The sequence below is a fragment of the Schistocerca serialis genome, chromosome 7 (assembly GCF_023864345.2).
Source record: "Schistocerca serialis cubense isolate TAMUIC-IGC-003099 chromosome 7, iqSchSeri2.2, whole genome shotgun sequence".
NCBI classification, from domain to species: Eukaryota; Metazoa; Arthropoda; class Insecta; order Orthoptera; family Acrididae; genus Schistocerca; species Schistocerca serialis.
Window position 1 is genome coordinate 605,147,452 of NC_064644.1, and position 18,021 is coordinate 605,165,472.

Sequence of the window (18,021 nt, forward strand, 5' to 3'; positions counted from 1 at the left end):
ATATCGGTGTACTCTAGCCAAATTTGTCTCGTGTCTTTTGAAATTACCAGAGCTATTAATATTACTCCTCCTGTAATTTTGATTCTCATTCTGATGCACATTCTCATTTCGGTCTTTATTTATTGCATCCGTGCATCCACAAAGGATAGTAACTGTTCTACTGTTTTCCACCCGCTATATAATATATCTTTCCTAGCGTAAGTGGGTAATCGCCTTATCAAAATCTGTACCAGTCCCTCTTCCTCCATTGGTTTATCTAAATATTTGGCTCTTGTTAAATGCCTGTCAAAATATTTTCCCATTGTACCCCACATACTATTGTAATACTCTGGGTCCCATAAATCAGATATTAACTTCTCCTGGGCAGTTGATGACCGGTAATTCTCCTTAAACTTTCTCTAAAAGTATGCCCAAGACGAGAAATTTTCTATATTCACTGTGCCCCATTCAGAAGGTAACCTACGGCAAATTTTATCTTTTTTGCATCTTCCAAATTTTTGGGTAAGGCTTGATTAAATCTTTTTAAGAAATCTGTTGGGTGCACGTCTCCATCTAGTCTAAATCTGGGCAATTGTCTGGCGAATCCAGAATTTGCTCCCCATTGTGAATCTGTTACTACTTCACTAGTCAACACTACATTCTGTGAAGCTACCCACTTCTCTCTCTTATTCTGGGTAACTTTAAATTCCTTCCACAAATCGTCTATGCCTTTTTTAGTATCATCAGGTTCCGACGCTAAACGTGGTGGAACGTTGTCTGTGTTTACCCTTTCGGCAACTTTCCAGTCAATTAATTCCTCTACCTGTTCCTCCAGATCGCTTATATTTATGGTGTCTGAGGCTGCTAGCTTTTCATTAAAATTTCTCTCTACCGCATCTAAACGAGTGTTGACCCGATTGGACGGTAGGGATCAGTTTGTCTTGTCTTTCAGTGGTATCTTTTAAGGTATGTAATCTCTGTTTCACTGCATCGATTGTAACATTACACACACTTTGAAATGACCCTAACTTTTCATTAAATTCAGACTCTGTATTGGTACACTTGTCCTCAGTATCAAATTCTAATTTCTGGGTCAACTTCTGAAATTGATCATCCTGCTTTTGGTTAAAGTCTGTAAACATTTGATTCATTTGTACTGTTAAATAATTACTTAATTCATTCTTTAAATATACTCATAAATTTTCCACTTCATCATTACATCTCAAATTTAAAATTTAAAGCTTCACTCTGTGCTTCTAGTTTTTCATTTAAAGCAACATTTTGATCACTTATTTTGTTCCTCAAAGAGGAAATTTGAGCAGTGGTGGCTACACTTTGCCCATCTATTTTTTCACTTAACAAAGCATTCTGAGCAACTAATTTGGTATTTAACTAATTATTCACTGAGTCTAACTTTTAGTCCCTTAATTAAATTTGCTACTTCAGTCCAGTCTGGCATGACCTTAGTCACTGTCATCGCCATGGCTGGTTCTACAGTTTCTGTAGGTTGTTCCTCCTCACCCATAGTCCTAATTTTCTTTGATCATTAAAAAAATCATCTCTGTAAATAATGACCATACTAGTTTACATTCAAATAGTTATTATCTTTAGCTCACCTGACATAGGATTGTAGGCTGCTTCAGTGAGGTGTAGAAATGGCACCAGTGAACCGCACGGGTGCTGGCAGCATCAAATGTTGGTCACGGCGCCGGCGGGCACCGTGTCAGCAACTCAGACAGCAACCAGCAGTGATGGCGAGCTACTGCGACTGCGTCGACGTCAGCTGGTTACTGCGTGTGTGAGGATTGCTTCCTCCCCACAACCAACTCTTCTTAATTGAATCTTGCAGACCAGTTTTTTTGTCTTGTTATCATATCTTGCTATGGCAACTCTCAACTTTTTCTCATCTCAATTTTCTTAAAATAAAAAATTCCTGCTTTTCGTGTCCTGTCACGGTCGCCACGTTTCGTCATTTTCCAGTGATTAAGGGTGACAGTGTGGTACTGGTGTGTAAGACTCACTTTCCCCCTTGGCTATCGAACTTACTTGGAGTTGCTTCGCCAATCTTCTTTTCACGGTAGCCGGCTGCAATGCCCTGCACAACTTCTTCTCCGAAGATAAGATGCTACTTTGGAGGAATTTTTTAAACTTTTAAAATAATTCGGTACACTCGAGAATACTTTGAACTCAGTCTCACTGTATTTTCATCACACATAACAGTTTTCATACAACTAAAACATTTTTCATAAGCTCGACACCATCCGGCCCATCAGAAAATATCACATTCATTTTTCTATAAATACAATCTACAAATCTCTCCAAGTTTAAGAAGACAACTGTCTGGAACTTACGAAAGTAAGAGAATGAATGAATAAGTAATTGTCTCTTCTCTTCTTTCAACAACATGTAAATGTTCACACAATAATGTTTGACGTCGCACGGAGTACAAAGCGTTTATTCCTTGAGCTGGACGTGTAACTTCTTAGGCAGGCTCAGCGACTATCAGCCTGCGCTCTTCATACGTCCGATACATGTCCGTCCTGCACACAGGCAATTGTGGTGCAGTAGACACAATTCTACTTTACCACACCTATCTCTAAAATAACGCATGTTCGAGACAGTGGAAATACAAGGGTCTCTAGAATTTACCCCAGAAATCTCGAGGCACTACAATGTGTTGCCTTGAAAGATGGAATGGTGAAGGCAGCAGAGGATCAGGTAGGGAAAAAGGCAAAGCCCAGTAGAAGTACACAAGACACTGAATCCAGTCGATGAAAGGAGAAAATATGAAAATGGAGCAGTTGAAGCAATGTAAAGGGAACACAGATATCTAAAAAATGAGACTGGGGAGAAGTGCAAAGTGGCAAAGCAGGAAAGGCTAAATGAGAAATGCAGGGATGTAGAAGCACGTATAACTAGGAGAAAGATGGATGCTGTCATTAGGAAGATTAAAGAGACCTATGGAGAACAGAGAAGCAGTTGTATTAACATCAAGAGCACAGATGGAAGACAGGTAAAAGATGAAGGAGACATGGGAAAAGCCCTCAGACTTCAAGAAGAATGTAACAATTTCCATCTAAAAGAAAGCCGGTGCGACAGCTGTGAATGTTACTTAACTATAAGTTTAATAGCAAATGGCCTTGCTGCAGTCGTAACACCAATTCCAGTCAGATCACTGAAGTTAAGTGCTGTCGGGCTGAGTTACCACTCGGATGGGTGACCATCCGGTCTGCCGAGTGCTGTTGGCAAGTGACGTGCACTCAGCCCTTGTGAGGCAAGCTGAGGAGTTACTTGAGTGAGAAGTAGTGGCTCCAGTCTCGTAAGTTGACACATGGCTGGGAGAGTGGTGTGCTGACCACATGCCTCTCGATATACACATACAGTGACGCCTGTGGGCTGAGCATTACATGGCGGCCAGTCAGTGCTGCTGGGTCTTCGTGACCTGGTCGGGTGGAGTTTAGTTTAATTATAAGTTTAATAAGTCATGGTTGCATAGTACTGACTTGAATTATTTACATAATAATGGAAAAGCTGGTAGAAGCTGACCTTGGAGAAGATCTGTTTGGGATCCGGAGCAATGTTGGAATACACAAGGCAGTACTGCCCCTACAATTTATCTTAGAATATAGGTTAAAGAAGGAGCAAGCTTTTGTCAGTATTGACTAGAATACACTTCTTGAATTTCTGAAGGCAGCAGGGATAAAATACAGAAAGCAAGTTGTTATTTACATCTTGTACAAGAGCCAGACTGCAGTTATAAGAGTCAGGCTGTGTTTGAGAAGGGAATCAGATAGGGCTGTAGTCTGTTACTGACGTTATTTGATCTGTACACTGAGCAAGCAGTGAAGGAAACCAAGAAAAAATTTGAAGAAAGGATTAAAGTTCGGAGAGAATAAATAAAAACATTGAAGTATGCCTATGACATAATTCTGTCAGTGACAGGAAAGGACTGGGAAGAACACTTGAATGAAACGAATAGTGTCATGAAAAGAGATTATAAGGTGAACAATGAAAAACATTAAAACAACAGTAATGGAATGTAATCGTATTAAATCAAATGATGCTGAAGGAATTAGATAAGGAAATGAGACACTAAAAATAAGCGAATTTTGCTGTTTGGGCAGGACTGAAAAAGGCCAAAGTACAGAGGGTGTAAAATACAGATTACCTATAGTAAGAAAATCATTTCTTAAATAGAGGACTTTTTAATATCTAATATCAGTTTAAGTTGTTTCTGAAGATAATTTTATGGAGGGTAGCCTTGTACAGAAGTGAAACGTGGACAATAAACAGCTCAGACAAGAAGAAAATAGATTTCAAAATTTGGTGCTACAGAAGAGTGCCGAAGATGAGATGAGCAGATTGAATAGCAAATAAATACTGAATCAAATTGGAAAAAAATGATATCTATGTCATAACTTGACTAAAAGAAGGGGTTTGTTGATAGGATACATCCTGAGGCATGAAGGAATCATCAGTTTGATAATAGGGGCAGGTGTGAAGGGAGAGAGGGGGAGGGGGGGGTTAATATTTATAGAAGTGGTCCAAGGCATGAGTACAGTGAACAGGTTTAAGTGGATGTACATTTCAATAGTTATTCAGAGATGAAGAGGCTTGCACAAGATAGAGTTACTTGGTGAGTTGCATCAAAGCAGTCTTCAGACTGAAGACAACAACAATAATGTATTTAATGGGATTTTCCACATTCTTGGGGAACTCCTTACTGTGAATCTATGGAACGAAAAGTATGTATAATGTGCTTGTTATACCTAAGATGCCTCTAACCATGCATCCTTGTTCTTTGGATCATACTCATACCTGACTGTGGCTATCAGCTTTTATCTAAAAGTCATTTTCATCATTAGACATAAAGAGCAAATGTACTGTAATGGGAATTTATTAGTTCTAAAGCCATTATAGAGGGCTTTCACAATGTTATCTTATTGTCTTTAAACAATACTGTAACTTTCTATATCCACAGAGTAATGTTTCCAGGCTACAGGAAAAGAAAACAGGAAAATCCAATTACACAGCATTCTTTTGTTTATCTTTATACAGTGTTGCTAATTATGTGAAATATGATTTCACTGTAATGTAATCCAACAGGATCCAAATTGCAGAGAGACTAACTGTACACATTTAATAAGTCTGTTTTTCATTATATGCAGGTGTTTCAAAAATGTGTGAAAAGACAAGAATTGACATCATACATACATTCTCATATTTTACATATGGGTAGCTTTTGTAAAATTTATACTTTCATGACCATTATTGTTCACTAATTAAAGTATTATAATGTGATTGAATGAACTGTCTATAGAAACCTGACATTTCATGCCCACCTGCGAAGGACAACTTCAAGGGGAGTTACAGGTACTGTGGTGGTCTTTAGGGTGTTTATGTGACATTCACAGAAACTACAACTCCCCATTGAATATTTCCTCTGCAGATGTGGGTGAAATTCTGCGTTTCTGCAAGAATTCATTCAAACATAGCATAATCGCCCAGAATTTTTTTAAAGAGGTTTGTCATATATTTCACATTAATATAGATAAAAAGTGTGCATTCAAGAATTTTGATGCCATTCAGTAACATTTTATTGTTTGTATAGTGCATGTAAATTCAAATTTATTAAGAACTTATGTTTGTCTACCATTTTTCTTGTAACAGATGTTCAATATTGATGAAACACACTGTTCTTCCAGGTTGATGGGAAGATGTGCACAGACATAAATGAATGTGATTTGAATCCTGCAATTTGCAGAGGTGGTGGGACATGTGTGAATACTGATGGCTCATTTACATGTAGTTGTCCACCTGGCCTCACCCTTGATCCAACAGGTACATGATACCTATTAAGTTGCTTTTATATGACAAGAGAATTGAGTTTACGTCTTATTGCCCTGGTTGTTTGTGATCACATTTGTCATTTACAAATAATTTAGAAACGTAGCAAGAAGCAGTCTTCATATATAAATTTATGGAGCTCAACGTACTTGTAGCACTCCTTTCTGGTGGGTAAGTTGAATATATTGGATTGGTGCATAAGTTCTTAGCATTTTCTGTAAGGTTAATAAATACAACAGACATATATAACAGAGACTTTGATCATAAATAATATATTCGTCTTTTATATTTACAACAGTCGGCCAATGCTATGATATTTTTTGATTCTGTGACTGTAGAAATCATGTGGGTTTGAGATGATAAACTCATAGAGCCATGCTCGGAGCAGATTTTCATCTGGAAATGAAATTCTTTGAAGGTTGTTTGACAGAGAGCGGAAAAGGGGAAAATCTGAGGGCAAGATTTGGTGAATAAAATAGGTGTGGTGTGACTTCCCAACCCAACTCCTGTGTAGTGTTTTTTGTCAGTCCAGCAGAATGCAGGCTGGCTTTATAGTGGAGTAGCATCCATTGACGCAGTCTTCATGGCATTTGTTCTTGTATTGCATCCATAAGATGTCTCAGTTGTTGGCAATAAATGTCAGCAAGCAATTTGTAGTACACCACACTTTGCTGTTCCACTATATGCATAACATTATCTTTTATGGGTGTGCACAGGTCTTACTGCGGGTAATTACTGCCTTGTTTGGGCTCAACCATGCCTTTCTTTCCTGTACGTTAGCATTAAAGCACTATTTCTCATCACCAGTAACAGTATAGGGTAGGAATGGTTGGTGTTGTACACTATTCAATTCATGACGGGCAATCAGAGATGGACATAAGGCTACCTGCTGATTTTTGTGATTTTGCCTTGGAGCATGCAGTACCAATCCTCCTGATTTTTGAACCTTTTCCATTGCATGCAAAGGTTGCACAATGGTGGAATTATTACAGTTCATCACATTTGCCAGTTCTCAAGTACACTGACTTAGATCATTGTGGATTAATGCATTTAAACAATGTTCATCAAACCCCAAAGCTCTTGCTGAAAGTGGAGGGTCCCTAATGTTAAAACCATACTCCTTAAAACATGAAAACCATTTTCTTGCCTTGCTCTGTGGAATGGCATTGTTCCTACACATGATGCAAATGTTTCTGGCTGCATCCACTGTTGTCACCCATCTGTTGAACTCAAGCAGAAGAATATGTCTGAAATGTTCTGATTTCTCCACGTGTCCACAGCTCTGCTCAGTATCTCCAAATGACAATATATAAACTCAAATAGCAACAGGGAACTACAAATAAAAAATTACAGTTGATAAGACCCCCCCCCCCCCCCATGAACCATGGACCTTGCCGTTGGTGGGGAGGCTTGCGTGCCTCAGCGAAACCAATGGCCGTACCGTAGGTGCAACCACAACGGAGGGGTATCTGTTGAGAGGCCAGACAAACGTGTGGTTCCTGAAGAGGGGCAGCAGCCTTTTCAGTAGTTGCAGGGGCAACAGTCTGGATGATTGACTGATCTGGCCTTGTAACATTAACCAAAACGGCCTTGCTATGCTGGTACTGCAAACGGCTGAAAGCAAGGGGAAACTACAGCCGTAATTTTTCCCGAGGGCATGCAGCTTTACTGTATGGTTAAATGATGATGGCGTCCTCTTGGGTAAAATATTCCATAGGTAAAATAGTCCCCCAATTGAATCTCCGGGCGGGGACTACTCAAGAGGACGTCGTTATCAGGAGAAAGAAAACTGGAGTTCTATGGATTGGAGCGTGGAATGTCAGATCCCTTAATCGGTCTGGTAGGTTAGAAAATTTAAAAAGGGAAATGCATAGGTTAAAGTTAGATATAGTGGGAATTAGTGAAGTTCGGTGGCACAAGGAACAAGACTTTTGGTTCAGTGAATACAGGGTTATAAATACAAAATCAAACAGGGGTAATGCAGGAGTAGGTTTAGTAGAAGAAGAATGGGTAGCTCTGAGGGATGAAGTAGTGAAGGCAGCAGAGGATCAAGTTGGTAAAAAGATGAGGGCTAGTAGAAATCCTTGGGTAACAGAAGAAATATTGAATTTAATTGATGAAAGGAGAAAATATAAAAACACAGTAAATGAAGCAGGCAAATCATTGGGCCAAAATTTCAAAACAATAAAATTATACACATCAAAAATGAAACTCTCTACAAGAAAATTGAAAAACTTTCAGATTCTATGCGAAAAAGGAGAATAAATTTTTATGGTCATCTTCTCAGAATGAATTCCAACAGATTAACTAAACAAATCTCTGACTTCTTCCGTAACCGAAAAACGAAGCCCAACTGGTTTAAAGAGACTGAGAAAGACCTAGTGGAATTGAAGATTTCAGGAAATTCACTTATTGATCGAACTGCTAAATTAATTACTAAAGATGAAAACATAAGGTTCCAAGACAAATCCACACAAAAGTCCAAACCCTTCATCACGGAAGAAGATAAGAGAAGATGATCAGAAAGAAGGAAGAAATACTGGGCCATAAGAAATGAACAACGCACAAAGAAATGATTGATCCAGCGTACCCCAAAGAGGGTGGAGCGAAAGAAGAAGAAAGAAGCAGGAAAAAGGAATACAAACGTCTCAAAAATGAGATCGACAGGAAGTACAAAATGCCTAAGCAGGGATGGCTAGAGGACAAATGTAAGGATGTAGAGGCACATATCACTAGGAGCAAGATGGATACTGCCTACAGGAAAATTAAAGAGACCTTTGGAGAAAAGAGAACCACTTGTACGAATATCAAGAGCTCAGATGGAAACCCAGTTCTAAGCAAAGAAGGGAAAGCAGAAAGGTGGAAGGACTATATAGAGGGTCTATACAAGGGCGATGTACTTGAGGACAATATTATGGAAATGGAAGAGGATGTAGATGAAGATGAAATGTGAGATATGATACTGCGTGAAGAGTTTGACAGAGCACTGAAAGACCTGAGTTGAAAAAAGGCCCTGGGAGTAGACAACATTCCATTAGAACTACTGATGGCCTTGGGAGAGCGCGTTCTGACAAAACTCTACCATCTGGTGAGCAAGATGTATGAGACAGGCGAAATACCCTCAGACTTCAAGAAGAATATAATAATACCAATCCCAAAGAAAGCAGGTGTTGACAGATGTGAAAATTACCGAACTATCAGTTTAATAAGTCACGGATGCAAAATACTAACGCAAATTCTTTACAGACGAATGGAAAAACTGGTAGAAGCTGACCTTGGGGAAGATCAGTTAGGATTCCATAGAAATGTTGGAACATGTGAGGCAGTACTGACCCTATGACTTATCTTAGAAGAAAGATTAAGGAAAGGCAAACCTACGTTTCTAGCATTTGTAGACTTAGAAAAAGCTTTTGACAATGTTGACTGGAATACTCTCTTTCAAATTCTAAATGTGGCAGGGGTAAAATTCAGGGCGTGAAATGCTATTTACAATTTGTACAGAAACGTGATGGTAGTTATAAGAGTAGAGGGGCATGAAAGGGTAGCAGCTGTTGGGAAGGGAGTGAGACAGGGTTGTAGCCTCTCCTCAATTTTATTCAGTCTGTATATTGAGCAAGCAGTAAGGGAAACAAAAGAAAAATTCGGAGTAGGTATTAAAATCCATGGAGAAGAAATAAAAGCTTTGAGGTTTGCCGATGACATTGTAATTCTGTCAGAGACAGCAAAGGACTTGGAAGAGCAGTTGAACGGAATGGACAGTGTCTTGAAAGGAGGATATAAGATGAACATCAACAAAAGCAAAACGAGGATAATGGAATGTAGTCAAATTAAATCGGGTGATGCTGAGGGAATTAGATTAGGAAATGAGACACTTAAAGTAGTAATGGTTTTTGCTATTTGGGGAGCAAAATAACTGATTATGGTCAAAGTAGAGAGGATATAAAATGTAGACTGGCAAAGGCAAGGAAAGTGTTTCTGAAGAAGAGAAATTTGTTAACATCGAGTATAGATTTAAGTGTCAGGAAGTCATTTCTGAAAGTGTTTGTGCGGAATGTAGTGAATAGAAGCTTTCGAAATGTGGTGGTACAGAAGAATGCTGAAGATTAGATGAGTAGATCACATAACTAATGAGGAGGTATTGAATAGAATTGGGGAGAAGAGGAGTTTGTGGCACAACTTGACAAGAAGAAGGGACCGGTTGGTAGGACATGTTCTGAGGCATCAAGGGATCACAAATTTAGCATTTGAGGGCAGCGTGGAGGGTAAAAATCGTAGAGGGGGACCAAAGGATGAAAACACTAAGCAGATTCAGAAGGATGTAGGTTGCAGTAAGTACTGGGAGATAAAGAAGCTTGCACAGGATAGAGTAGCATGGAGAGCTGCATCAAACCAGTCTCAGGACTGAAGACCACAACACCAACAACAATTGATAAGTAAACACATAGCAACCAGAATACTAACATTCAAAATGAGACCGTTGTGAACTAATCCATCAGGTTTTAGACTTGGGTAACACCCAAAATATTTTGTATAGGTAACCTGTCAAATGTTTGTTCAAAATTACTCTTAAAATCATTTAAAATAAACGAGAGAATTATTGATTTATAAGTCTGTGTATATTAGGTCAAGCATTCCTTCATCACAACATAAAGACTAATATCCAGAAGTAGATGATGAAGAACAACTTGACCAATTTGTAAATTTGTGTAGGGTCTAAGACTGTAAAAGTTTATGCATAAACCACATTATGAATAACATTGTTTTATTGTATCTACTGAAAGTGACTTTGTTTTTCTGTATGTGTATTGATTAAACATAAGACAGATGTAAAGTGCTCACTCCACTGCCTACCGAACATGTGGGTCTGTAATTGTTGTTAGAACCATTTTTAAATGGTCCGTGAATTTGTAACTAGTCAAAGGGAGACAAATCAATGAACCTAGGTAAAGGTAGCATGAGAATAAAGCTTGAGTATCACAGATTTTCATGTACCAAATATCTTGCATAAATATTAAGGTGTCAGAGTTGTTTCAGTTTAGTAAAATTAATTAAATCTGAGACATCTGTGGTCACATGTCTCACATTGGTCTTTTCCAAAGTAAAGCTGAGTAAGAATGTATGAAGACATTTTTCTTCATGTTTTTTAATTACCAATGCTACTCCTGCTTTTAGATTACAGATGTTAACAACAAAATTTTGCATTCCACAGGGCAAAAAAAAGTACATGAAGATTAATGTTAACATTTGTCTTATTAAAATAAATATTCTGTTGAAAATACATTCTTCTTTGTCTTCTTCTTCTTCTTCTTCTTCTTCTTGACTTGAGGCTGTGTAGGGACCATACCTCAGCTTCAGTTCTTAATCCTTTTGTTGTCCTTTTCTTTTCTTCCAATACCCCTTCGTTGTTTCACTGTGTTTCTTTTTTGCTGTATTCAGATCACTTTGTATCTGTTTCCTTTTCCCTCCTGCATTGTATCTTACCAGTTTAATGTTTTCCATAAAAATCTCTCTTTCCTATATTTCTTCTTCCGTATGTTATTCCTCTTTCCTTTACTTCTTGTTCCCTATGTTATTCTTTTTCATGTTTTTCATAAACTCACTCTGTCATTAGGTATTTTATAATATTTAGAAAAAAATTCAAACAATGAAAAATCCAGAATGGAATAATGCCTATGTTATGAAATGGATAGATTGCCGCTCACCATATAGAGGAGATGTTGAGTCGCATACAGGCACAACAAAAAGACTTCTAAACATGTAAGCTTTCAGCCAGAAGGCCTTCTTCTGAAATATACAAAAAACACACACACACACATTCATGCAAACGCAATTCACACACATATAACCACTGTCCCTGGCTGCCGAGGCCAGAGTCTCAGCAGCCAGAGACTGTGGTCATGTGTGTGTGAATTGTGTTTGCATGAATGTATGTATGTGTGTGTGTGTGTGTGTGTGTGTGTGTGTGTGTGTGTGTGTGTGTGAGTGTGTGTTGTCCAATTCTGATGAAAGGCTTTTCAGCCAAAAGCTCACTTGTTGACAGTCTTTTTGTTGAGCCTACCTGCGACTCATTATGTCTGCTCTATGGTGAATAGTAAGCTATCCTTCTCGTAATATTGTCATTATTCCATCCTGGACTATCCATTGTTCAACCAGAGAATATCAGAGACATATAGGGAAACATGCTTTTGCATTAGTCTATTGAAATTCCTTTACTAAATAAGTGACCATTTCCTTTTTTAGGGACTATGTGTTTGGATATGCGTGAAGAAACATGTTACACTGAGTACCGCCATGGTGCTTGCTCTGGTGCACTGGTAGGCATCTACTCACGGAGTCTCTGCTGCTGCTCCACTGTGGGGCGTGCATGGGGTGGCTCTGGAGAGAGTACACGTTGCGAGCCATGTCCACGGCCAGGGACTGATGCCCACAGAGAACTGTGTCCACGTGGACCTGGATTTGTTGACCGTAAGGACATCAATGAGTGCACAGAATTTACTGGAATGTGTGTCAATGGCAGATGCAGAAATAGTGTAGGCAGCTTCAGTTGCCGCTGCAATCGTGGCTACGCACTTGATGAGAATAGCATTGGCTGCATTGGTAAGATACCTGTATCGCTATTGTATGTTTTTAGTAGCGGAATATTTAACATTTTAGTTTTTCTTTCTTCCTTTATGCTGTGAGCTGTGAGGACAGATTGTGAGCCATGCCTGAGTAGCTCAGTCAGTAAAACACTTGCCACAAATGCCAAAGATCCCAGAATCAAGTCTCGGTCTGGCACACAGTTTTAATCTGCCAGGAAGTTTTATATCAGTGCACACTCTGCTGCAAAGTGAAAATTTCATTCTGGAAGATTTTTCATACTGTGACATAAATCCAGCTTTGTAAAAACTGTGTAGTTAAAATTAGTGTTTTCCTTTGTCAGATTTATATACCAGTTTCACCAAAAATGCAACTGTTTGAGCTTAGTTTACAGACTTCTTAAGATTTATCTTCAAGTTGACCAAATTCATGATAAATCGTGATATAACTATAATATTTTATGGATGAGAACTACATTGCTCATTCTTCCTGTTTTCTGTGAGATGAACAAATGTTGTCGTAAATTTCTCTTTTGAAATTTATGGCTAAATAATCTCTCATGATTGTACAACATAAAGCAAAAGTAACAGGAAAAGAGAAAAATTGACAGTGTAAAAATTTCCAGGTAGTGTGTTGTAATTTTCAAAGAGATGCACAGAAAGGCATTGAATTTTCTTATTGATGGAAAAAAATATTGCTAACTCGTTATTAGTTAGTTTTTTCTCATTACTTGCAGTAGTTATTTATTTAAACAGATATTCTGGCTATTGCATTTCATATTGAGAGTACTTATCAAGCTCTGTCAATAACAATTTAAATATTTGTTGTAGGGAACAGAGTACTTAAACTTCCACCATTTGAAATTTGCAATTTACATTAAATTATCTTGGGTTATATATATATGAAATAAAACACTCTTCATGAGCCACTGCCATAAGAATTTCGTATCTATAACGGTGCCTGCCAATTCAGTACGGCTACAAATGGGATCAGTGTCTTGTTTCACACTTAATATTGTAATACAAAGATTTCAAGACCCAAAGCATTTTGGAGACCACACATAAATTTCAACTTGAGGCCAGTACATAAGCAGCAACTTCAAGCAATGGGGAGTGCATGAAATTTCAAGAGAAACTGGTATTTCACATGGTGCAGCTGTAATTGAGAGTTATTCTTAAGATGTATCTTACAGTATATTCATAACAAATGGGAGTTGAAAGAAAACAGTTTCACAATTTCACAAAAATCAGAATGTGAAACTTGAAACAATTACAGCTGCGCTGTTGCAAACCAATACCCAGGCAAGGCCCACTTTTTACAAAAGTGTATATGTTGCATCTTGATATTTCTAAGATGCATAAATTCTCCAGGAAATAGAAGAAACTGTTCTGTACTATGACTGAAGTCCAGATTTTTGGGGTAATTCCAACATGCAAAATCTGTACATATATATGCAATTAAAATTAGTCAAATATTTAAAAAAGTGTGTAATATCATAAAAATATTTTGTTGAACATTTAAAATAAAAGATAATTTCAACTGAAGCTACCACAGACTATCATATTATCTTAATATGCACTTAAAAATGCCAGAAGCATAAAATAAAATTATTTTCCCTGAAATTACTGAGGTGTGCCCTACCTCACATTTGATTTTGGAGCTCATTGAACAGCGAGCCACTTCTCTAAATTCTCTGGAGTCATAGAATTCTACCGATGAGAAAGAATGTTTATGTAGGTGGAAAATGATTTTTCCTCATCACAGGATGTTGATGGTGCCCATTTTAGGGGCTGAAATATTTCTGGAGAGATGCCCATTAGAGTGTGCTCTTTAATGCTGCTGGCAAGAAGTCCAAAGTTGCTATAGATGTATACCAGAGAATTTTCAATTTTAGGCTCAGTAAAAACATTTTGTGCATCTCATTTTGAAACTGAAGGTTCGGTTTAAAATGAATCATTAATGGATTTCACTGCTTGAAGATGTTTATTATAAAACAAACAACTTCAGTCAATGTACTTGCCTCATTAGGACAGCTTCAAGTGGCAACACTAGATTAGGCAGCAGTTCTCCGCAGAGTGGTAAACAATGTGGGGCTTTGAGAAACACTATCATGGTGTATGAAATTAGCTTATTTACTTCTGGATAGCGACTGTGCACTCCTTTGGTGATGTGTTGCAGTGCATGTGCCAGGCAGCTTCACTAGAATAAATGTGGTAGAATACATATAGGGAACTTGCTGCCTTCAGCATGTAGACTGCAGCAACCAAATACATAACAAGAACTTTTTTTCTAGAATTCCCTCAGGCCACAGCACTGTAAGGCAGTCATTCAAGACATAAGCTAGTGCTGAATGATTTGTTCATTCCAGTACTCTGCAGGAAATCACTGGTGGTTTTGACAATGGTTATTCTCTGTCAAGTTTGCCAGTGATGAGATTGCTAATGGTATGTCAATATATGACCATCATTTCATCAATGGCTATCCATATGTAAAATGTAAACTTTCATGGCTGGAAATGTCACAATTAATAAAATATTCTGGACTGTTATGCCAAAATCCGTTTCTTCCCCATCTATGGAGGACAATTTTCAAGGGGGATCTTAGCTACTAATCCCCTTGAGAATGTCCCCCACAGATGGGGACAAAACATATTACTTTAATGTGAAATCCATTCGCCCATGGTATAATAGGCCGGAATATTTTATTAATAATGGCTATCCATGTGTGGTGGTTACTTATATAGTGTTGCACACTATTCAGGGCCTTCTGATAGCAAAAATCTAAATAGTTTTTCCTTAATGTCAGTTCATCAGGAATCTGTCACCAACAGTACTTTTGTAGATATTCGTAATATTCAGGCACTTATAGTTCATACAATACAATGTTTGCAGCAACAATAATGGAGCACAAATTATGGAAAAATTCATTTGCAGAATTTGGAGTCTTTTGCAGCTACATCAATAACATTTGCTTCTTAGAGGATTGTTCTGCTTTGTTCTTCCTGTGTGCATCACTGTGTACATGTTGCTAAAGTTGGACTTGATAGAGCTCCAGTATTGCATGCTCAACATAGAACAATCTCTCCATCAGTAGTGAAATGCTGTCCATCATAACCCAAGATCTTAAATTAGATGATAATTTTGATACAACAGGACGCCTCTTGAACACTGAGATCAACTCTTAAAAGTACTATTTAGCAAAATTTTCTTGGTGCACATATTCCCTAGCTCTGAATCAGTAGAAGTCACTATTAATGGGAAAACTTCTGGCCAATACCCTGTTGTTTGCCCATTGCCAATCTTAACAGCATACAAAGGTGTTTACTAAACACAATAATGCCACTGCAGTGCTACACACAATATTATTATTATTATATCTGCTTTGTTTTTGAGAACAGTCATTCTGAATATTAGAAAATTAAACTGAAGCATGTCCTTCTTAATCCTACTCCCAAGTGCAATTAATCACATTTTATTGCAGAAGAGCATGATTTTATCAGAAATTATACTTCCTGTATTCAACTTCTGTGGTAGGTCAGATCCAGATATTTTTCTAAGGGAGCTTCCTTATGAGGGAGGGCGTGGGAAAATATAAAAGTGTAAAAAAGTAATAATATGGTATTTCATGTACGCTTAAGTTAAAATATGTAAGATATAATTACAGATAAATATGTAACACTAGATTGAAGTATATCAATGCTGATATTACACTTTGTGAATATTTACTCTTTTCACATGCATAGTAACAAAGGAATAGAACACATATTTACATAAAAATCCAGCCTCTAATTATGTGGTGTGTGTGACAAAGTCAGATGATAAGCCATAAACTACTCATATATTTTGACATTGTTTTGTGACTGTTTCAGACTTGATGATTTTCATTGTGGTTGATGCCTGTTTTTTGAGATGTTTTCATTACTAGCGCTCTTTTGCTTCTTTAATAACATATGGTATATCATGTTGCAATGTCTGGTATAATTTTGCATTTCTAATGATACAGAAATTTGTTTTCATATTAATCCAAAAATCAGCAAATTTTTATGCCAGTTTTAATCCAGATTTTGTTACCAGCTGGTTTTAATCATGTTGCTTAATAGTTAAAGTTAGATCAAAATAATAATTATATGTTTCATGAAATATGTTCAGCATAATGTTTACATCTGTTTGGAACTTCCTGGCAGATTAAAACTGTGTGCCCGACTGAGACTCGAACTCGGGACCTTGGCCTTTCGCGGGCAAGCGCTCTACATCTGTTTCATTGAGCACTTCATCCCATTTTCCCCGGCTTAGTAGATATCAGAAGTATGTAAACCTACTGATGTCCCTGCATAACACATTTTGATGAGTGCCCTTTTTTCTGGACATAGTTCCATTGTTAATAACAGAGCCTCATTATCACTGCAGCCCATATTTAGTACTTTAGTATTGTATGGAGAGTAAGTGTGTTGAATAAAAATCTTGTCTAACATATAATCACCATACGTGCATGCACACACTGGCACGTGCACACACACACACACACACACACACACACATACACAGTAAGAATATATATGGGAATTGCCAGTTTCCTAACAGCGAACATAGGAACAGTTGAAGATTTGCTACATTTTAATGTATTACTGCTTGACTGATGCAGTGACACAATGAGTGAAATGTTTCAAGTTTAGCAGAATGAAATTATTAAACACCTGCACAGAACTTGAGTCCTGAATAACAAGGCCTAGCACTGAAGGCAGGGATGAGGTTTCACAAACAATATATGACCAATGGGACTGTCAGTCCTCAGAGATGTCACTTAGATGAGATGTGCAAAGAAATGCGGCTGTTTTCAGCCTGCAATCAGCTTTTTATTAGCTCTCCTTGGTCACAAGGCTCTGATGTGGAGTGGCTGTATTTGGAGTATGGTGTTAGCTGTCGAGTGTGACTGTGCTCTGTATAAGACACTCCCAATGGATAAGTTGTGAATCATTTTAACTTCCATTGACGCAGTGGTGTATCACTTACTCCACTGCACACTGGCACATTTTTGGAGGTGTTATACCTTCACTGGGCTCATGTTTGTTATACACAGGGTCTCTCAGCCACCCCATGTTGTATTCCTACTGCATACATTCTGTCTTAACTTTAGCTGTGCTGATTGCACCATTTTGATTTAAATAAAAAGAGCCTTGTTACACAATAATGCCCTTACCCAATACCATATTTCCAATTGTGGACTCTATCATTTGCTCTTAATTTAATTTAGACTGACTTGTTTACTACATAGGATTATAGCATTTCTCAAAATTATGTTTGCTAATATCTGTGTGGACAGACATTGATGAATGCAGCATCATGCATGGTGTATGTGGTGATGGAGAATGCCGCAACACACCTGGGAACTTCGTTTGTGACTGCAAGCCTGGCTACGAGAGTACCATGATGATGCAGGTGTGCATGGGTAAGCAGTTGCTTAGCATGTGCTAAAATAGAAGTGCATATTCTCTAACACACCTTATTCTTAATTTAGTTTATATTGTTGTGTAAAAATATTGTCATTTTTTAACAAATACACTTTTTTCTGTTGGTCTGACATGTAATATCTCACTAATAACGTAGAAAGTACATTATA

General features: G+C 37.8%; 1 protein-coding gene across 1 annotated transcript in view; it reads left to right on the forward strand.

Moving 5' to 3' along the window:
- The window catches only part of LOC126412131 (fibrillin-2-like), a 675,186-nt gene that overhangs the window by 407,940 nt on the left and 249,225 nt on the right, over nt 1-18,021 (forward strand). The window contains exons 20-22 of the mRNA XM_050081574.1: nt 5,685-5,820; nt 12,067-12,423; nt 17,725-17,850. Of these exons, the coding sequence (XP_049937531.1) occupies nt 5,685-5,820; nt 12,067-12,423; nt 17,725-17,850 (619 nt within the window). The remainder of the gene's footprint in view (nt 1-5,684; nt 5,821-12,066; nt 12,424-17,724; nt 17,851-18,021) is intronic.